Raw genomic sequence first — 23578 nt, 5'->3', positions numbered from 1 at the left:
CCTCTGCCTCTGCCTCTGCCTGCCACTCTGTCTGCCTGTGCTCGCTCTCTCCCTCTCTCTCTCTGATAAATAAAATATTAAAAAAATTATATATATTGTATATTAAGGAAATTATCTCCTTGTGCATGGCAAATTATTTTCTAGTTTGTCTTTTGATCTTTTTATGGTGGGTTTGTGTGTGTATATATATATATATATATATATATATAGATAGATTTTTTTGCTATATGCAGATTTTTTAACTGATGATTTCTGTTGACCTGTGTGCAAAAAATAAGGAATAGTAGCTAAGTGGCTTTAAGTCTTCCATGTAATCAAAAGACCACAGAATAGGAACAATATTTTATGACTTCTCTCAATTAAAAATTACATTTATTTAAAAATTCACATATAGTAAAATTCATCCTTTCTGGCATATAATTCTAGTTTTGACAAATGCATACACTTAAGTAACTATAATGAAGATACAGACACTTTCCATTATTAAAGCAAATTCCCTGTGCTACCATTTTGTAATCAGTCTGCCATTTTTAACTCCTGACATCCACTGATTTGTTCTCTGTTCCTATAGTTTTGACTTTTCCAGAATATCACATAAATGGAATCAAACTGCAAGTAGCCTTTTGAGTTTGGCTTCTTTTACTTAGCAAAATTTACTTGAGATTCATCCAAGTTGTTGTATGTATCACAGTTCATCATAGTTTTTATTGCTGAGTAGGATGCTGTTTTATGGATATACCACAGTTTGTTTATGCACCAGTTGAGGGACATCCTCTATTGTTATTTTCCTCTATTGTTAGTGATCTGCAGGTCTAGCAAAGGGCAGAGGCGAGATATTCCACTCAACAGAACTAAGTTTCTTCTGAAAAGTCCAGCTTAGAAGTATGTCCCTGGGTAACATGTGCAAGAGGTTGTATCAGGATAACTTAACTTCTTCCTTTTACACTGTATTTAAAATTGAAGAGTTAATCCTAAGTGAGCACTGTATCAAAGGAATAGGAGTTCTTCCTGAGTATAGTTAGATGATATCCTCAGAGCAGGCCTGACAAGTATTCTGGAAGCCAAGTCATTTGTAGAGTAGTAAAAAAAATTTTTAATTAAAAAAAACCTGAAAAAAAGTAAAAATTGCCCCAAATCATACCACTTTAAAAATTTTATAAAGCAAAAAAGTCCCCTTTCAGTCTATCTAATCTCACTTCTAAAAGGTTTACAATTTGGTATGTATATTTCCCCGCTTTTCCTACATTTATTCAGAAATACCTATATACACATGTATCGTACATATACAAATGCTTTTGTTTACAAAATGCATTCACATTATACCATTTCTTGCTTTTTAAATTAATACAAAATTCTGCACATAATACAGATCAGAATGTATTCACAGATATATCCCATTATTTTAATGGATGCATAGTATTCCACTAAATGAATGTGTCATGATTTATTTATTCATTTTCCTATTGATGGACAGTTGGGTTTTATCCAATTCCTTTTTTTCGTGACTTTGAGATATAATTCATAAAAAATCACCTATTTAATGTATACAATTCATTATTTATAATATATTCATAGAGTTGTACAATTTTCACCACAATCAATTTCAGAACATTTTAATCAACCTCTGAAGAAACCTCATACAATTCAGCTATCACCACCAGCCCTGAGCAACCACTAATCCACTCTCTGTCTTTACATATTTACCAATTCTAGTCACTTAATATAAATGGAATCACATATAGTCTTTTGTGACTGGCTTCTTTCATTTAGCATGCTTTCAGGGTTCTTCATGTTTATAGCATAAATTAGAATATGAACACTTTTCTGGAAGAGTATGCAAAGAATTTGTATTAATTCTTTTTTAATGTTTGCTAGAATTTATCTGAGAAGCCATTTGAGCCTAGGTTTTTTCTTGTGGGTATTTTTAAGAGTTATTAATTAATCTCTTTGTTATACATATTTTCAGATTTTGTTTTCTATTGGTTCCAGTAGTTTTGTGTTTCGAGGAAATTTTCCATTTCATCTAAGTTATTTATTGTTATATACTTGTTCATAGGGTCCCTTCATAATATTTTTTATTTCTAGAAGGTTGGTAGTAATGTTCCCTCCTTCACTTCTGATTCCAGTAATTTCAGTCTTCTTTTCTCCCTGGTTAATCTAACAAAATGTTTGTCACTTTTGTTAATCTTCTTTTATAGAACCAACTATTAGTTCCATTGACATTCTCTACTGTTTTTGTATTCTCTGTCATTTATTTATCTGATCTTTTTAAAAATTTTCTTCCTTCTGCTTACTCTAAATTTAGTCTGCTCTTTTCCCAGTGTCTTAGGCATAAAATGAGATTATCGATATGTGATTATTCTTCTTATTAAATATGGGCATTAGTATTAGTATTTATAAATTTTTCCCCAAGCATTACTTTAGTTGCATCCCATGTTTGGTATGTCATGTCTTCATTTTCATTCATCTCAAAGGATTTCCCAATTTTCCTTGTGATTTTTTCATTTGACCCACTGGTCATTTAAAAGTATGTCCAATTCATGTTTCTGAGTTCCTCAACTTTCTGTTATTGATTTCTAATTCCATTCCATGGAGTCAGAAACATACTTTGCATTAAATTAAATTTACTGAGGTTTGTTTTCTGGTCTATGTTCTAAGGTCTATATGTTCTAGAGGTATTTCATGTGCCCTTGAGAAGAATGTGCACTCTGTTCATGTTGGGTATAGTGTTGTATAGATCACTTTAAGGTCTACTTCATTATGGTACTGTTCAGGTCTTCTATTTCCTTATTATCTAATTGTTCTATTATTGAAAATGGGATACTGAATACCCCAACTCTTATTGTAGACTTGTGGATTTCTCCCTTCATTTAAATCAGTTTTTGACTCGTGTATTTTGGCACTCTGTTGCTACTGCATATTTAATTTCGCTCTTTCTGATGGGCTGACTCTCTTATCATTGTAAGATCTCACTCTACGTCTAATGACATTTTTTGTTTTAAAGTCTATTAGATATTAGTACAGCTGCTCCAGCTTGCTTACAGTTGCCATCTGATACTTCTTTCTATCCTTTTACCTTCAATCTGTTTTTATCTTTTGTTTAAAGATTTTATTTATTTATTTATTTGACAGAGAAAGAGATAGCGAGAGGGGGAACACCGGTAGGGGGAGTAGGAGAGGGAGAAGCAGGCTTCCCGCTGAGCAGGGAGCCTGATGTGGGGCTGGATGCCAAAACCCTGGGATCATGACCTGAGCCAAAGGCAGACGCTTAACAGCTGAAGCCACCCAGGTGCCCCGTTTGTATCTCTGAATATGAAGTGTGACTTCAACAAATAGCCTAGAGGTAAATCTTGCTTGTTTTTCCAGTCTAACACTCTCTTTGACTGGATTGTTTAATCCATTCATATTTATTGATACTATTAATATAGGTGGACTTAAGACTGCCATTTTAACTATTTGTTTCCTATGTGTCTCTGTTTTTTTTTGTCTTTGTTCCTCTATTCATCCTTATGCATTGAATATTTTCTAATGAAAGGTTGAAATTTCTTTAATAATATTTTTACTACGTATTTTCAGGTAGTTTCATAGTGGTTGCTCTAGGGTTTACCATACCAATCTTAACTGAATTGACTTCAGATATATAGAAACTTAACTCCAATGATATAAACACCTTATTCCTATATGAACCTATTTCTTTCCCCCACTTTTTTGTACTATTATTGTTATACATATTATTTCTACACATTATTAACCCAATATTGTTATAATTATTACTGATACAATTTTATGTCTTTTAAAGAAGCTCAGAGAAGAAAGAAGAACAAATAAATATTTGATGCTTTTTTATATTTACTTTCTTAATTCCCATTTCTTTTTCTCTTCACTTGCTCCTGTAGATCTGAGTTATATCATCTGGAGTCATTTCTATAGTCCAATACAGCTTTGCCTCACCCACCTCCTATGGCCTGTTATTGGCAAATATATTGCAGTTTTATATGTTATAAACCAAACACGGCAACTATGTACATATTGTTTTACAAAATTACTTTTTCAATCAAGTAAGAGAAGAAAAATGCATTTAGACTATCTCATGTAATTACCTTTACCCATGCTACTTTTCTATATGGGTAGATTTAAATTATCTGAGGTCAATGCTTTCCACCTGAAGAACTTCCTTTAGTATTTCCTGTGAAGTCAGGTCTGCCAGCAACAACAGCTTATGGTATGTGGGAAGACTTATATTTTATCTTCATTTTTTAAAACACAGCTTTATTGGATACAGGGTTCTATAATGACAGTTGGTTTCTCTGAGCACTTTGAATAAGTTATTCCACTGCCACCTCCATTGTTTCTGATGGGAAGTCAGCTGTTAATCTGACTGGTGTTCTCTTGTAAGTAATGATTCATTTTTCTCCTGTTACTTTCAAGAGTTTCTCTTCGTCTTTGACTGTTGGCATTTTTATTATGATGTGTCTGTGGATTTCTTCTTTATCCTACTTGGGGTGTGTTGAAATTCTTGGATGTGTAGGTAATGTTTCTCATCAAATTTGGGACATTTATATCCATTATTTATTGGAATATTTTTTCTGCTTCTTTCTCTTCTCTTTTTCTGGTCCTTTCATTACAAGTATGTTGGAGTAATTAATGGTCCTACTCTCTGTTCAACCTTCATTTTTTTTTCTTCCTGTTCTTTAGCCAAAATAATATCATCTCACTTAATACTTATAACCCAGTGAGGTAAGTAGTATTATTATCCTCATTTAATAGATGAGAAAACTGAGGCTCAGATAAAGTGACTTGCCAAGGTCATGAAGTGATAAGTGTGGCTGTGAAGTTCAAACACAGGTCTGATTCCAAAGTTTGTACTACATCCTCTATATCATATTTTCTTGCTATTCGCCAGCAACTACAAGCACACAACTGAGGGATTTGGGAATGGGTGGCTCTCTTCTAGAGACTGCTTTCTTCCCATCCTCCTTTAGGGTAAATTCATATACCTAATGGTAAATTCATATACCTAATATATAACATATATTAAATAGTCATTCAATGTTTATTGCTTTGAATTCAATGATTACTCAATGGTAGCTAGCTTAAATGACTATGAGAACATCAATATTTTGATCTAAATGATTTCATTAGAAAAATATATAGCTTTTTGAAGACACTGATAACTTTATGGGGAAGCATTCATTAAATATGTGGACTGATTTATGAAAATACATATTGTCACTGCTGATAGTTCCCACTCAACAGCATTTGTTGATGTTTAGGCCTGGGGTCTTAGTCCTTTATTTACTAGGTGGTTATAATTAGGGATAATAGGGAGCTATAGTAAATAAGTATTTCAACATTTAATTAGTTTTTTGGTTCTGCATATAGGAGGAGATCTTGGAAAGAATGTTATATTTATGGACAAATACTGAAGACCCCAGATAAATCATAAAGATTTTTTAAAAATCCTTAGAAATAATCATTTGTAATTTATCCTGAGAAAATGATACTTTTTGTATCCTATATTTCATACTTGGCATGTCTGTCCTATATAGTCTTTGATTATAAAAAGTGTTTTCTACCAATTCAACCTGAAACTGAGAGGGATTATCTTAATTTTTCTCTCCCTCAGTTTCTCTTTTTCAAATCCAAACTCTATCTATACCCAAATTCTAGATCCAAGATTCTGATGCAAGGAAGACCTCCTGGGACTCACCATCTATATATCTTTTAGCTACCACTGATTTCTGTCATGTTATCTGTAGCAGATGATATGAGAGAAGCAGCCTGGAGATCTGACCGTTGCTTTTTGTTCTTTCCAAATTCTATCACCAATATTTTCCCACGTAGTTTATATCCATTTACTAGATATAATGCTTGCCTTGCTATCTCCTTATCTAAAAGAGAAAGAAAAAAATATCAATTTACATAGGGCTTAATAATTCAATTCTATTCCAAGTCTAGTTTATTTTGTTTTGCCTTAGAGTTAAATACAGGCTATAAGGTTATATAGTTATTTAATTTTATTCTCTTTTCCATATTTTCAAATTTGTATAACTCAGCAAGATTAAACTAATGGCTAAGAATAATGACAATAAAAACTTAAAATGGATGTATGAGAGTGCCTCCTAATTCAAAGATAAGGTTAAAGAAATAAGAACATAGTGTGCCAAAGAAAGCTAAGCTAAGCTATACATAATAATATATGAACCTCTTAGATAACAGATTACAGGTGTTGTGATAATGAAATCATTTTCAAAATAGATGACATGAATAAAAGATGTTATCATGTTAACATTTTGTTACTTTTTTCTTTTGATGGAAGAGTGGGAATCCTCATTAGGATAAATAAGTTTAAGAATTCTTACACCCAGGGGCGCCTGGGTGGCTCAGTGGGTTGGGCCTCTGCCTTCGGCTCAGGTCATGATCTCAGGGTCCTGGGATGGAGCCCCGCACCAGGCTCTCTGCTCGGTGGGAGTCCTGCCTCACCCTCTCTCTCTCTGTCTGCCTCTCTGACTACTTGTGATCTCTGTCAAAAAAAAATAAATAAAATATTAAAAAAAAAAAAAAAGAATTCTACACCCAGGGGCGCCTGGCTGGCTCAGTGTGTTAAGGCTCTGCCTTCAGCTAAGGTCATGATCTCAGGGCCCTGGGATTGAGCCCTGCATCGGGCTCTCTGCCCAGCAGGGAGCCTGCTTCCCCCTCTCTCTCTCTGTCTGCCTCTCTGCCTACTTGTGATCTCTCTCTCTCTGTCAAATACATAAATAAAATCTTAAAAAAAAAGAATTCTTACACCCACATGGATGCTTGAGGTACGGGAGTATACAGTATATAGCAGGGGTTTTCAATTTATGGGCCTCAGAGCCTGGATGTGGGAAATTTGGAAGTGGAATTATTATTGCCCAGAGTCTGTGAAATCACAGGCAAATAAGCAATGTCTTTAGACTAAACCAATTTATGTCCCACATATGTATATACTGAGAATTTTCAAATGTGAAACTGCTGTTACTAGTAAAAAAGCTATTTACTTTAAAGTACTTAGTTTATAAAATCTTTTTATTATATATTTTTTCAATTAATGGGTCATATTAACTTGAGACCAATAAAATATATTTAAGTTTAAAAAGGGCCCTCATACCTGAAAAGACTGAAAACCGCTAGTACAGAAGATCCACAAACCTCCAACATGATAGGAAAGATGGTATAAGAATGTATGAAAAAAGTGGAGGGGAGTTTTGATACTGCTTACATGTAAAAGCACTTGCCTATACATGGACGACTGGGCTGTTTATAAGCAATGATAGTTTAGGGATAATGAAAGGTGTAGCTCCTACCCAGATTCCACCAAAATAAACAGTCTGGTCTGTTATAGAAAATGAAATTCCTATATCATTATTCTCTTTTAATTAGAATACTGAAGTCATGTATTAAGATAGAAACAATTATTAAAATAATTTAACATCATTCACTAGTTAATTATGAATTACTAGTGAATTAGCACTTTAACTTATAGTCTCTTAGTCTCAAAGGAATAGGGCATAAGGCAAGTACAAGTATGCTGACCAGAATACCAATATATTAATAAGTACTGTAACTTGAACTAGAAATACTGTCATCAGCAAAGGGAAGGTACATTTTGATAGAAGGAAGTGCCAAGACTAGGGGAAACTGAGGACAATGGGATACAGTGGTCAGTCATGTATTGTCAATGGAGGAGAGGAAGCACAGAAGGGAGGATAGAGGAACACTGAAAACATATTTCCCTTACTTCTCTTTCCTTCTTCCCATGTGCTTCTTCAAGCACATACTTCTTACATACTATGGAGAAATCAAAGGGCTAGATTTAAATTAGAGGGGGTATAAATAATCTCCAATGAACTGATACTACAATTAATTGTCCAGATAAGGCTACTTACTGGGAAAGGTGATAAAAGCCTGCCCCCTCATTCGTCCAGTCATCATTCGGAATTGAATTGGTGGTCCTTTTTTCTCCTGGAACCGAGCGAACAGTGAGACAAGATCTCTTTCGGTCACCCGAGGGCTAAGGTTCTTCAAGTATAACACCTAATATAAACCGAGGATCAACAGAAATATCACATGAGGAAGGTAAGGCAACTATTTCACTTTGGTCAGAATTAGTTCCAGATAAAGATGGCAGATTGAATACATGCATCTAATTTCACTCCCTCCAGAAAACTCTCTAAAACTATAGGGACTTAAACACACACACACACACACACACACACACACACACATCAGAAAGAACAAGGAAATGAAGCAATAGCAACAATATTCTGGAAACTGAAAAATAATTAGATAAGCGTACTAAGAAAGCTGAATCTTAAACCAGTGGTGGGGAAAGCCAGGAACCAACCGAGTACACACTTAAGAAGCCTCAAACAGTTTAGATAGCTTCACGTACCTCTGGGAATGAATGTACAGGGATAAGGTTAAGATAAGGTAGGTAGGTTGAAAGCTGTTTAAAAGTCAACTAGATCTTAAATACCTTTCCCTAAAATTAGCTACTAGGTAAAGGCCAATCCCAATCCTGGTGAATAGTGGTAGCTCATTGTTGAATATGGGGAATGCCAGACACAGATGAGGGTGTAAAGACTATAACTGAACAAAAGGAGATTAAGAGAAATAATGCACACTAAATATGATGAGCCCCAAGAGAAAAGATTAAAAAAAAATACTGGTTTGGCATCGGGAATTTCTCCAACAAATAGACCAGCCAGATAATTTTAAAATGAAGCTAAAAGTCAACAAGGGCTGCTCATGTGCTCAGAGCTTCCAATCTGCTTTTTGGCCCCCTACTCAAAAATATGGGCACAGATTACCAGGAATCTGAGGAAAGCCTCTAATGTCAAAGAGAGAACAGAACAAACTGAAATGAAAGCAAATGGGGAAAAAAAAAACATCATGCAGGGTGAAGAAAACTTCAAAAAATTATCAATAATACTCTTAGAGAAAGGAGACAATATTCTGTTAGGAATGGGATGCTATTTTTTAAAAAAAGAACATTCAAGAAAACAATAAAGAGCCCTCAAATGCAATTTAAGTTCTGATCAGCTTAAAATAGATTGTTATAACTATAAGATGTTTTAAGGAAGCCCCATTGTAACCATAAAGAAAATACCTATGTAAGATATGCAAAATAAGAAAGGAAAAAGCACATCACTATTAAAAAATCAATGAAACACAAGGAAGACTTCAAGAGAGGAAAAGAGGGACAAATGAGCTACAGGACAGAAAACAAATAATAAATGGGGATAGTAAGTCCTTCCCTATCAATAATTACAAGTAAGTATGTTAAACTCCCTAATCAAAGACACAGAGTGGCCAGATGAATAAAAAAACAAGTTCCAACTATAGCTGTCTACAAGAAACTCACTTTATATTTTAAGGCCACATATAAACTGAAAACGAAAGGCTAGAGAAAGATATTCCACACAAATAATAACCAACAGAAAGCAGGGTGGCCATACTTCTATCAGACAAAATAGGCTTTAAGTCAAAACTGTCACAAGAGACAAAAATGGTTATTATATAATAACAGAAGGGTCAATTCACCAAGAACATCCAACAAGTATAAATTTATATGTACCCAACATCAGAGCATCTAAATATATTAAGCAAACATTGTGAGAACTGAAAGCAGAAATAGATAGCAACACAATAATACTAGGACATTTCAATACCTCAATCCCAATAGCAGAAGAAAAACAAGAAAATTTACAAATATGTGGAAATTATATGTCATACTCTTGAACAAGCAATGGGTCAAAGAAGAAATAAGAAGAGAAATTAGAAAATATCTTTAGACAAATGAAAATGAAACCACAACGTAACAATATTAATGGAACGCAGCAAGAACAGTACTAAGAGGTAATTTTATAGTCACAAATGCATACATTAAAAAATAAGATCTTAGGAGTATCTGGCTGGCATGCAACTCTTGATCTCAGGGTTTTGAATTCAAGCACCACCTTGGGCTTTGGAGGCTACTTAAAAAAGAGGAGAGGAGAGAAGAGGGGAGGGAAGAGAAAAAGATCTCAAATAAGCAACTCCACAACTTAAAGAACTAAAGTAAGTATCAAACTAAGCCCAAAATTAGCAGAAGGAAAGAAATAAAGGTTAAAGCAAAAAATAAACAAAAGAGATTAGGGGAAAAAAAAACAACTAAGATGCTGTTTTTTTAAAAAAAGATCAACAAAATTGACTGCCTTTAGCTTAACTGAGGAAAAAAAAGAAGACTCAAACTCAGAAATAAATGAGATGTTACAACTAATGCTACAGAATTAAAAAGGATTACAAGAGACTACTACCAACAACTATATGCCAATAAATTGGGTAACCTAGAAGAGAAGGATAAATTCTTAGAAACATACAACATATCCAGACTAAATCATGATGAAGAAACAGAAAACCTAAAGAGATTTAGAACTAGCAATGAGACTGAAGAGACTGAATTAGTACTCAAAAACCTCTCAGCAGGGCGCCTGGGTGGCTCAGTGCATTAAAACCTCTGCCTTCTGCTCAGGTCATGGTCCCAGGGTCCTGGGATTGAGCCCCACATCAGACTCTCTGCTCTGTGGCGAGCCCACTTCTTCTCCTCTCTCTGCCTGCCTCTCTGCCTACTTGTGATCGCTGTCTGTCAAATAAATAAAATCTTTTTAAAAAAAGAGTCTCTTTGAAAACAAAAAAACAAAACAAACAAACAAACAAACAAACAAAAAAACACCTCCCAGCAAAGAAAACCCCAGGACCAGATGGGTTCATGGGTGAATCCTACCAAACATTTAAAGAAGAATTACTGCCAACCCTTCTCAAACTCTTCCAAAAAACTGAAGAGGAGGGAACATTCCCAAACTAACTTTATGAGGCCAGCATTACCCTGATACCAAAAGGGAAAAAATGACACTATGAGAAAACTACTGGCCAATATCCCTGATGAATACAGGTGCAAAAATTCTCAACAGAAAAGCAGTAAAATGAATTCAAAAGCACATTAAAAGGATCATGTACCATGACCAAGTGAATTATCTCTGAGATGCAAGGATGGTTCCACATAAAAAAAATCAGTGTGATATGCCACATTACAGAAGAAAAGATAAAAAATCACATGGTCATCTTAACAGATGCAGACAAAGCACTTGACAAAATCCAACACTCTTTCATGATAAAAATGCTTAAGAAACTAGGAATAAGAGGAATTTACCTCAGCACAATACAGGCCAAATATGAAAGGCCCACAGCTAATGTCATGCTCAACAGTGAAAAACTGGAAAGCTTTCCCTCTAAGATCAGGAATAAGGCCAGGATGCCCACTCCTGTCACTTCTATTCAACTCAGTTCTGGAAGTCATGGCCAGAGCAGTTAGACAAGAAAAAAGAAATAAAAGGCATCCAAATGGGAAAGGAAGAATTAAAATCACCTCTGTTTGTATATGACAAGATCCTATATGTAGAAAACCCTAAAAACTCCACAATTAATTGTTTTAACACAAGTAAAACTAATACATTCAGTCAAGTTGTAGGATGCATACAAAAATTAGGAGCAAACAAAATCAGCAAAGTGGAAAGGCCATACACAGAATAGGAAAAAATATTTGCAGATCATATATTTGATAAAGGATTAATATCTAAAATATATAAGGGGTTCCTAACATGAAATAACCCCCCCAAACCCCCAAATAACCCAATTTTAAAAATGGGTAAAAGACCTGAAAGACCTGAATAGTCATTTCTTCAAAAAAGACATACAAATGGCTAACAGGTATATAAGATGCTCAATATCACTAATCATCAGGAACATGCAAATCAAAACCTCAATGAAATAACACTTCACACCTGTTAGGATAGCTATTAACAGCAATAACAACAAAAGTAAGTGTTGGTGAGGATATGAAGAAATTTTAAACCTCGTATGCTGTTAGTGGGACTGTAAATGAGTATAACCACTGTGGAAAACAGTATGGAGTTTCCTAAAAATATTAAAAATAGAACTAAAATATAATCGAGTAATCCACTTCTGGGTATATATCCAGAAGAACTGGAATTGGGGTCTGGAAGAAATATGTGTATTCCTTTGTTCACTGCAGCATTATTTACCATAGCAAAGATATGGAAACAACCTAAACGTCCACTTACAGATGAATAGATAAAGAAAATGTGTATAAATACAATGGAATATTATTTGGCCTTAAAAAAAACAAATCTTGGAAGACACTATAAATAAACCAAACACAAGAACAAATACTATATGAGAATCTGTAGAATACTAAATAGGAATTTATATCAGGCATCTAACATAATCAAACTCATAAAAGCGGAGTAGAATCATATTTTCCAGTAGGCTAGGAGGAGGGGTAACTGGGGAGATGTTCATCACAGCATATAGTTTCACTTATGCAAGATGAAGAAGTCCTATACATCTACTGTATAGCATATTGCATATAGTTTTCAATACTGTATTAGATACTTAAAATTTATTAAGAGGGTAGATCTTAGTTAAATGCTATCCAAGAAAAAGGAGGGAGGAAATTTCTAGAGGTGATGGTTAAGTTTAGGGCATTGTTTTGGTGATGGTTTAATGGTGTACATTTATTTTCAAACTCATCAAGGTACATACATTAAATACATACAGCTTTGCTGGCTGTCATATGTAAGTGATGAATCACTAAATTTTACTCTTGAAACCAACATTTCACTATATGTTAACTAACTAGAATGTAAATAAAAAGCTGGGGCACTTGGGTGGCCCAGTTGGTTAAGTGTCTGCCTTTGGCTCAGGTCATGATCCCAGGTTCCCAGAATTGAGCCCCACACTGGGCTCTGTTCTCAGCTGGGAGCCTGCTTCTCCTTTTCCTTCCCACTCATGACCTCTGTTACTATCTCTGTCTCTCTCTCTCAAATAAATAAAAAAATCTTTAAAAAAATTGATACTAAAAAACCCAACTGAACAAAAAAAATGTACAGCTTCTTTTAAGTCAATTATACTTCAATTAAAAAAAAACAATGAAGGAAGTTAAGGACTTGTACACTGAAGACCACAAAACTTTGCTCAAAGAAATTAAAGACACAAATAAATGCAAAATTGTCCCATATTGATGGGATGGAAGACAACACTGTTTAATTTTACACACTACCTAAAGTGATCTACAGATTTAATTCCATTCCTATCAAAATCTCAATAATATTTTCTAGGGATAGGAAAGAAAAATCCTAAAATTCATGGGGAACCACAAGAGACCCCCCAAATAGCCAAAGAAATCTTAAAAAAATAACAAAATGGAGACTTCACACCTCTTAATTTCAAAACATATTACCAATCTATAGTAATCAAAACAGAGAACTACTATAACGACAGTTATATAGACCACTAGAACAGAAAAGAACCCAGAAATAAACCCACACATACACTGTCAACTGAGGGGCAACACACATATACAGTCAACTGAACGGCAAGAAACACAATGGAGAAAAGATAGTTCCTTCAACAAATGGTGTTGGGAAAAGCTGGTATCCACATGCAAAAGAGTAAAACTGGACTCTTAATTTATATCACACACAAAAATCAACTCAAAATGTATTAAAGTCTTAAACATAAGTCCTAAACTCTAAAACTCCCAGAAGAAAACATAGGGGAAAAGCTTCATGACATTGCCTTGGCAATGATTTCTTGACTATTACATCAGAACCATGGGAAGCAAAAGCAAAAATAAAGTGGGACCTTTATCAACTGAAACACTTGTGTACAGCAAAGGAAACAATCAGCAAAGTGAGAAGGCAACGTACAGAATGGCACAAAATATTTAGAAACCATATATCTTATGGTTTAGAAGTTAATATCCAAAAAACAGAATTAAGTTTGGATATTTAAGAATTAAGTTTGGATATTAACTTAGAAGTTAATATCCAAAATATATAAGGAACTCTTAGAACCCAACAGCAAAAAGACAACACAATTTTCAAAAAATTGGCCCAAGAACTAAACATTTTCCCAATGAATACATGTAGGAAATACGTTGAAAAGGATGTAGACAAATCAGAATTCTTGTACACTGCTGGCAGAATGTAAAATGGTACAGCTACTATGGAGAACATTTTAAATGTCCTGCAAAAAAGTAAAAATGAACTACTACATGATCCAGCAATCCCACTTCCAGATACTTATCCAAAGAATTAAAATCAGAATATCAAAGAGATATCTGAATACCTACATTCATTGCAAACTGTTCACAATAGCCAAAAGGTGGAGACATCCACCGTGGATGAATGGATAAAGATATGGTATACACACATAAAGTGGATTATTATTCAGCCAGAAAAAAGAAATCTGGTCATATGCTACAACATGGGTAAATCTTGACTGCACTATGTGAAGTGAGATAAGCCAGTCACAGAAGGACAAATACTACGTGATTTCACTTGTATGTGGTATCTAAAGCAGTCAAACTCATTGAAGCAAAAACAGCAGTGGTTGTCAAGGACTGGGGGGAGGGGGAAATGGGAACTTGCTGTTCAATGTTTATAAAGTTCAGTCATGCAGGATGAAAAAGTTCTAGAGATTTCCTATACAACACTGTGCCTACAGTTAACAATACTCTAATGTATACTTAAGATTTTGTTACGAGGGTAGATCTCAACTTACATGTTTTATTACTATAAAAAAGATGGAGGAAAAAATCTCTTTGTGTTAGCTGGAATAAATTATATCCTTTATACTTAAATGGAACTTGAGAAGAATTCAGACAGAAGCAGCACAAGCAAAGAGCCAGAAAACAGAGCCCATTTAAATAAGGTAATCACTGAAATATGAATAAATATATTAAACACTATAATAAGCAAGAGACTCTATGTCTCATAGACTTTAGAAGCTAGATATTTACATACTTAGCATTTAACTATACTTGTAACTTAAAGGCAAAGGCACAGATTAACTATCTATGATTCACTTAAGTGAATTTAAGTGATCTAGAGTTTTGGCTCTGAAATACTTAACGTAAAAGCATCATCAAATAAAATAACTATAGAAAGGAGTATGTGGAACATGCTGCAAGTTTCTCACCAAGGAGGAAAGATCCATACTAAGATTGTTCCCTTTGATATGAACACTTTTAAAAAATGAAGAAGACTTCTGATGGAGGCGGCTTGGTCACTTCTTGCTTGGGAGCATCTTCTTTGCTCCAAACACACACACACACACACACACACACACACACACACACACCCATCTACATGGATATAGATGTATGTATGTATTAACAACACATAAATATATTCATATATATCAAGGTACGCACAACAATACAGCTAAAGATAAGATAAACAAGATAAACATTTCTGTGAAACAGAAAAACATATTCCAAGTGATAATACAAGATGAAACTTCCGGGCCTCCTTCTGCAATATACAGTATCATTTTGTATGTTTTAAACTGTATATAAATAGTATTATATTGTATGCACTCTTTTGCAGGTATCTGTTTTAATGTTTAAAAAGGAGACTATTTTTAGGACAGTTTTAGATTTACAGAGAAACTGACAGTACATAGTACAAAGAGTTCCTGTAACTCCACACTCAGTTTCCTCCAATACTAACATCTTACATTACTATGGTGCACTGTTAAAATGAATGAATGGATACTGATACCTTATTATTAACCAAAGTCCATAGTTTATTTAGATTTCCTTAGTTTTCCCCTAATGTCCATTTTCTGTTCCACGATTCCATCCAGGGTACCAGACTACATTTAGTTTTCCTGTGTTTTTAGGCTCCTCTTTGGTTGTGGTAGTTTCTCAGAATTTCCTTGTTTTTAAAAATCTTGACAGTTTGAGTACTGGTCAGATATTTTGTAGGATGGCCCACTACTAGGATTTTTTTGTTGTTGTTTTTCTCACTGTTAGATTGGGGTTATGGGTTGAGAAGGAAGACCAGAGAGGAAAGTGCAGTTTTGGTCACATATCAAGCATGCATGCTATCGACATTATTAATGAGTGTTGATGCTGGCCTTGATTACCTGGCTGAGGCAGTGTTTGTTAGGTTTCTACACTGCAGTATTATTCTTTTGTCCTGCCTTTCCATACTGTACTGTTTGAAAGTCACTCAAGAGCTCAAAACTAAGAAGTGGAAAGTTATGCTCCCCTAGTTTGAGATGGAGCATCTATATAAATTATTTAGAATTATTCTGTGAGGGATATTTGCCTTCTCTCCCCCAGTTATTTGATTTACTCAATCATTTTTATTATCACTCTGGAGTCACAGCTATTTATCCTATACTTTAGGCTATAATCCAGTATTAATTTACCTAAGTTTGCTGCACAAATTGTTCCAATTTTGGTCACTAGAAACTTTCAATTGGCTTCTGTGCTTCTTTGACATATACCCAACAATGTTTTTATGCTGGTATGTTCAGTACTTTCCTACTTCCTGTCACTACAAAATGCTCAAGTTTCATCTTGTATACTTCCTGCCCCAGTTCTAGAGCCAGTCATTTCTCTGAGAAACCCTGGTTACTTTTATTTATATATATATATATATATATATAGAGAGAGAGAGAGAGAGAGAGAGCGCAAGCAGGGGGTAGGGGGGCAGGGGCAGAAGGAGAGGGATAGGAAGAGAGAGAATCCTAAGCAGGCTCCATTTCATGACCCTGAGATCATGACCTGAGCCAAAAACCAAGAGTTGGATGCTTAACCAACTGAGCCACCCAGGTGCCACCTTGATTCCTTCATTAGAGAATGGCATTACAAACTACAATTTGGGTGCTGAACGTGCTTGTTGCTACTGGAGTATCACTTCATTTAGATCCTCTCAGCTGACAGAGAAAAAAATCATATATTTATACTAACTTGTGTGTTTATACATATCGATAAGTATTTTATATGTAACCATCTATATCTATGTCAAGTTAAACATGATTTCATACTGATGTCTCTAACTCTAAACCACCGAATGGATCATTCCAACTTCTTTGCTTATCTGTAAATTCCACCAGTGAGAAACCTGGCTCCCAACACCTGCCATCCATTTACTTAATTGCTCCATCTCATTATATACATGTATCAGTATCAGGATTGCTAACCAGTACCCCCATGAGACGCAACCTTATTAACTAGGATACAGTGATTATATGCAGTTCTGTTTTTAGTCTTCTAGACTCTACATATTTCCAAAGATGCTTAAGTCAGTACCTTTCATATCCCGTACCTTCACTGAAGTTGCTTCACGTATTTGTAACATGGATTCTCTTGTCAGAGTCTGCATTCTTTCCTGGGGTTCCCCCACCTCTCAAATGGTTTTTAATATTTGTGGGCACTAAGGGTCACTCTTTACACTGTACAGTTTTATGGGTTTTGACAAATGCATATCTTGCATCCACCATTACATTATCATATAGAGTAAGTTTGCTACCTTAAAAACCCCCTGTGCTTCACCTATTCTTTTTTTCCCAATTCCTTAAACTCCTGGCAACCACTGATCATTTACTGTATGTTTTTGTGTTTTCTGGAATGTCATATAATTGGAATTACATAATATGTAGTCTTTTCAAACTGGTTTTCACTTATTAATATACTCATAGTTCCTCTGTGTCTTTCTGTGGTTTGCCAGATCATGTCTCTTAATTGACAAATTATATTCCACCATATAGATGCAGCACAGGTGATTGTCTCCATTCATCTATTGAAGGACATCCTGACTGCTTCCAGTTTGGGGCAATTGAGTAAAACTGTTATAAACACTTGCATGCTGGTTTTTGTATAAATAATAGTTTTCAAATAAATTGGGCAAATAACTAAAAGTGTAACTTCTGGATTATATGGCAAAACAATGTTTAGCTTGGTAAGACTACAAAACTGACTTCAAAGAAGTTGTACCATTTTGGATTCTCAAAGCAATGAATGAGTTCCTGTTGCTCAGCAACCTCAATAGCCTTTGATATTGTCAGTTTTATTGTGAATTTTAGCCATTCTAATAAGTGTACGGCATCTCACTGTTGTTTTATTTTGTGATTCTCTGATGACAAATGATGATGAGCTCCGTTTCATATGCTTATTTGAGATGTATATATAACTTCCTTTTTGAGATGTCTGTTCTTATATTTTGCCATTTTTTAATTGGGTTGTTTTACTACTGTTGAGTTTTAGAAGGTCTTTGATTATTTTGGATACAAGTCCTTTATTAGACATGTTTTACAAATTTTTTTTCTATTCTGAAGATTGTCTTTTGATTTTCTTTAAAGTGTCTTTCACCTAGCAGTAGTTTATAAATTTAACAAAGTATGATTTTTCAATTTTTTTCTTTCATAAATCGTGCTTTTGGTGTTGTATCTATTAAATGTATCACCCAACACAAAGTCATTTAGATTTTCTATTTTCTTCTAGAAGTGTTACAGTATTGTGTTTTACATTTGGATCTACGATCTATTTTGAGTTAATTTTTTTTTTAAAGAACGTTAAGATCTGTGTTTAGATTCCTATTTTGCATGTGGTAACCAGTCAATTATTTTAGCACAATTGCCTGAAAAAATATCTTTCCTTTATTGAATTGCCTTTGCTCCCTTGTCAAAGATTAGTCCATTATATTTGTGTGAGCTTATTTCTGGAGTCTCTATTCTGCTCCACTGATCTATGTATCTTTTTTTTAATCTAAACTATCCTTTTTGATTAAAGTAAATTTAAAAGTTGTGTAGTATCAGTCATCCCACTTTGTTCTTCTTCAGTATTGTGTTGGATATTCTGGGCCTTCTGTTTTTCCATACAAACTTCGAATCAGTGGTCTATATCCACAAAATAGCTTGCCAGGATTTTATTGGGATTGTGTGGAATCTACATATCTACATATTGGGAAGAACTGACATCTTAACAATACTAGGTCTTCCAATCCATGAACATAGGATATCTCTGCATTTATTTATGATCTTTAATTTTTCAGCACAGTTTTATAGTTTTGTGTGTATAGATCCTATACATATTTTGATAGATTTATAATTTAGTATTTCACTTTTTTGTGGTGCTTTCATAAAAAAGTACTGGATTTTAAATTTCACTTTTTTGTGGTGCTTTCATAAAAAAGTACTGGATTTTAAATTTCAATTGTTCATTTCTTGGTAGAAAGAAAAGCAACTGGCTTTTGTATATAAACCTTGTATCCTCCAACCTTGCTACATTCCACTTATTAGTTCCAGTAGTTATTTCACATTGTTATTGTTGACTCTTTGGGATTTTCTACACAGACATACATGTCATTTGTGAAAAAAGACAACTTTATTTTCTCCTTCTCAATCTGTGTGCTTTTCCTTTTCTTATTTTACTGCATTAGCTAGCTTTTCTAGCACAATACTGAAAAGTAATAGGGAGAGGATTTATTCCTGATCAAAGGAGAAAGCACTCAGTTTCTCACCACTAAGTACTATGTTAGCTGTAGGGTTTTGTAGATATTCTTTAACAAATTGAGGATATTTTCTTCTATTCCTAGTTTTTTTTTTAAATTTTATTTTTTTTCCCAATTTATTTATTATCAGAAAAACAGTATTATTCCTAGTTTGATTAGAGTTTTCTGTTATGAATGGTTTTTGAATTTTGTCAAATGCCTTTTCTTTATCAACTGAAATAACTATATGATTTTTCCTCTTTTGTTTGTTGATATGGTGGATAATATTGATTTTCAAATGTTGAATCAGCCATAGATACCTAGAAAACTCCTACCTGATCATGGTACATAACTATTTTGATACACTGTTGGCTGTGATTTTTTAGTATCTTGATTTTTCAATCAAAATGTTTTAATCAAATGTTTTTATTTTCCTAAAATTTAGGATTTTTGCATCTATGATCATGATATTGGTCTATAGTTTTGCTTTATTCAATGACTTTATCTGGTTTTGGTATTATGCTAAGGTTGGTTTCATAAAATGAGTTAGAAAGTGTTCCCTCTGTTTCTACTTTGTAGAAAAGATTGTAGAGAACAGGTATCGTTTTGAGATTCCATTTTCACCCCTTTCAGCATATCAATTACACTTCATTTTATAATTTTTAGTGGTTGCCTTAGAGTTTACAATATTCATTTACAACTAATCTAAGTCCACTCTGAACATTATACCATCTCACAGGTAGTACAGATAACTTGTAACAGTTATATACACTAAATACTAATTCCTCCCTTCTACCCTTATAACATTCCTGTTTTATAACATTCATTTTCCCATGTGCTATAATTGCCTAACATATTGTTATTATTACTTTGAATAGTCATCTTTTAAATCACTTTAAAATGAGAAAATAAAAAATTTTATTTTACCTTCAGGTCTTCTTTCTCCTATACTCTTCTTTTCTTTGAAGAGATCTGATTTTCTGACCTATATCATTTTCCTTCTCTCTGGAAAACCTTTTTTTAAAAAAATAAATATTTCTCACAAGGCAGATTTACTGCTGACAAATTCCCTCAGTTTTTGTTTGTCTGACAAAGTATTTTTTGTTCAATTTTGAAGGATTTTTTTTTGCTGGATATAGATTTCTAGGTGGATAGGGTTTTTTTCCCCTTCTTTAAATATTTCACTCTTCTTGCTTGCATGGTTTCTGACCAGAAATCCAGTGTAATTCTTATTGTTCCTCTATAACTAAAGTGTTTTCTCTGGGTGTTTTCAAGATCTCTTGTCTAAGTTTTCTGTGTTTGAACATGATATGCTTAGGGGTATTTGGGGGGTATTTACCCTAGATAGTTGTCTTTCCAGATCCTGAATCTGTGGTCTGGTGTCTGTCATTAATCTTGGAAATTTCTCAGCCATTCCTACTTCAACTAGTTCTTCTGTTCCTTTTCTTTATTCTCCTTCTGGTATTCCAATAGCATGTGTGTTACAGCATTTGAAATTGTCCCACAGTTCTTAGCTATTATTTTCCTTTTTTTTACAGTCTTTTTTCTCTTTGCATTTCAGTTTGGGAGGTTTTTATTGACATGTCTTCAAGCACACTGATTCTTTCCTTGACCACTCCCAGTTTACTGATGAGGGTATCAAAAGTATTTCTTTTTAGTGTTGCTGATTTCTTGTATCTCCTTTTGATTCTGAGTTTCTATCTGTTTACATTACCCATCCGTTCTTGCATATTGTGTATTTTCTCTAATAGATTCTTTAGCATATTAATCATAGTTATTTTAAATTCCATATATCTTGTAATTCCAAAACCTATATATTTGAGGAGTTTGGTTCTGATGGTTGCTTTGTCTCTTCAGAGTGTGGTTCTTCTTTTAGTATGCTTTATGATTTTTTTGTTGAAAGCTGGACATGATGTATAAGTTAAGAGGAACTAGGGTAAATAGGGCATTAGTAGAAAGTTTTGTTAATCTGGCCAGGAGTTGGCAGTGTTTAGTGTTCACTCAAGCTGTAGGTGACAGAGGTTTCAATTACTTCTAATGTCTTTGTTTATTCTCCCCCTCTTTTGGGGGGTTTCCCTAAATACTCATTAGATTCTGAGCCTTGCACGTCTTTTACCTGTAATCCATAGCTATTGCACTGAAGCCCTATTGATGTAGTGATAAAGTGTGGAGCAAGAGAAACATTCTGTAATCTCATAATTAAGTCTCAAGTCTTTTACTGTGCCTGTGTTCCCAGCCTGTAACCTTCACAAGTGTTTCATAGCTTTTTTTTTTTCTCTCTCTCTCTCTCTCTTAGATGAGACAGGAAAGCTAGAGGCATCTGGAGTTGGGTAATTTCCCTTCTAGCAAGCTGAAGGCTTTGGTAAAGTTCTTTCACTTGCTGGGTATCCCTCTGTTAGTCGAGCCTCTGGATATATTTCAAAATGATTACTTTTTCCTTCTCCATGCCAGAAACAGGAGACTGTTTCTTGGCCTTTCCCCCTTGAGAAACCTAGTGGAGTTCCTGGAACTAAAAGTAATGCAAATGTGAAGGCCCTCATAGACTGAGGCCCCTAGAGTTTGTCAAACAATCTACATTCTGCTTCCAGAAATTTGTCGAGGTTACCACTTGTCCCTACCAGTTCATGGCACCAGTGCTTTTTCATGCTGATAAGCTGTGATTCTCTATAATTGCCTGCCTCACCAGATTTGGGGGTTGCAGTTTACTCTGTTACTTCAGTTCTCTGATGGGTCCAAGAAAAATCATTGCTGTTTCCTTTGTTCAGCTGTTTCTCTTGTTATAAGGCATGAGTGACAATTTCCAAACACTTTACATGTTGGAGCTGAAACCAAGTAGCTTTTTTCATTCAATATTGTTTGTGAGTTTCATGCATGTTGATACCTGTAGTTCTATTTTATTCATTTTCTATATTGTACAGTATTCTGCTTTATGAATACACCATGCTTTACCCATTCTCCTGCTGATGAACAAGAGTGTTGTTTATAAACAATGCTACAGTGAGTATCTTCATAATATCTCCTAATGTGCATGTATAAGAGTTCCTCTAGGATAGATACCTAGGAGTGGGACTGTGGCCTTTTAGTGTATGAGCATCTTCTATTTTACTAGGAATTGCCACAATGTTCATAAAAATGATTGTCTTCATTTACATTCATCCAGCAGCATATTAGAGTTCTTACTACTCCATATGTTCACCAATACTTGGCATTGTCAGGCCTTTAAAAGTATGCCAACTTAATGGATACTAAGTAGGTTTACACTGTAGTTATATTCTGCATTTCTCTGATCACTAATAAGTTTTGTAGGCAATTGGCTATTCATGTTTTTCCCCTGTGAATTGCCTGTTTACATCTTCTGGTCATTTTTATTGGGTTGTTTGTATACTTCTTGTTGGTTTGTAGGGAAAGATTTCCTTAAAATGACTCAAAAAGCACAAACCATCAAATAAAATACTGATGACTTGATTACATTAAAATGACAGACTTCTGTTTAACAAAAGACATCATAAATAATGTTTAAAAGAAAGCCACCCATTGGATGAATATATTTGCTAAACAAACAACACATGTTTGCATCCAGAATTTAAAAATAATTTCTTGGGGCACCTCAGTGACCTAGTCGGTTAAGCATCTGACTCTTAATCTCAGTTCAGGTCTTGATCTCACAGTCCTGAGTTCAAGCCCGTGCTAAAAAATTTTTTTTTCTATAAATAATATGACAAACTAAACAATCAAATAATAGGCAAAGAAAAGAAACAGGCAAAACACACGAGATTACTGAAAAGCTAACAAATGTATAATTATAAGCGTAACTTCATTGCCAGTCAGAAACATAGCAAATTAAATCAATGAGATACCTTCAAACATTTTATACTGGCAAAAATAACAAGTCCAATACTAAAGAGTCTTTGCAAGAATATGAAAGAGATTCCTGAAACCTTGCTCATGGTGTTGAATACATACATACGCTATATCATAGTAATTCCACTCCTAGGAATGTAATCTAGAACGGTAATTCTTAAACTGTCACTCTTAGGCCAGTAGCATCAGCATCTCATGAGAACTTGTTGGAAATGCAAATTCTCAGGCCCTACACCAGGTCCACTTAATTAAGAAATTCTGAAGGTGGAGCCCAGCAATCTGTGCTATAACAAGCCTTCCAGGTGATTCTGGTGCATACTAGCATTTGAGAATCATGGCAATAGAAC

At 34.3% G+C, this 23578-nt stretch overlaps 1 protein-coding gene across 4 annotated transcripts in view; it reads right to left on the bottom strand.

The window, feature by feature from the left end:
* Nucleotides 1-378: 378 nt before the first annotated feature.
* RBM41 (RNA binding motif protein 41) overlaps nt 379-23578 on the bottom strand; it is a 60597-nt gene continuing 37397 nt past the window's right edge. For 3 of the 4 annotated variants that reach the window (XM_044234343.1, XM_044234344.1, XM_044234341.1), the window contains 2 exons: nt 7911-8058; nt 3826-5891 (listed from right to left, as the gene is read on the bottom strand). In XM_044234343.1, coding sequence (XP_044090278.1) covers nt 5725-5891; nt 7911-8058 — 315 coding nt within the window. In that variant the 3' untranslated portion in view covers nt 3826-5724. Of the gene's footprint in view, nt 1109-3825; nt 5892-7910; nt 8059-23578 lie in introns of those variants that run through there. The other variant, XM_044234342.1, reaches the window with a different exon arrangement.

Source organism: Neovison vison, chromosome X (genome assembly GCF_020171115.1).
Source record: "Neovison vison isolate M4711 chromosome X, ASM_NN_V1, whole genome shotgun sequence".
Classification (NCBI taxonomy): Eukaryota; Metazoa; Chordata; class Mammalia; order Carnivora; family Mustelidae; genus Neogale; species Neogale vison.
This window is presented reverse-complemented; position numbering and strand designations above follow the sequence as displayed.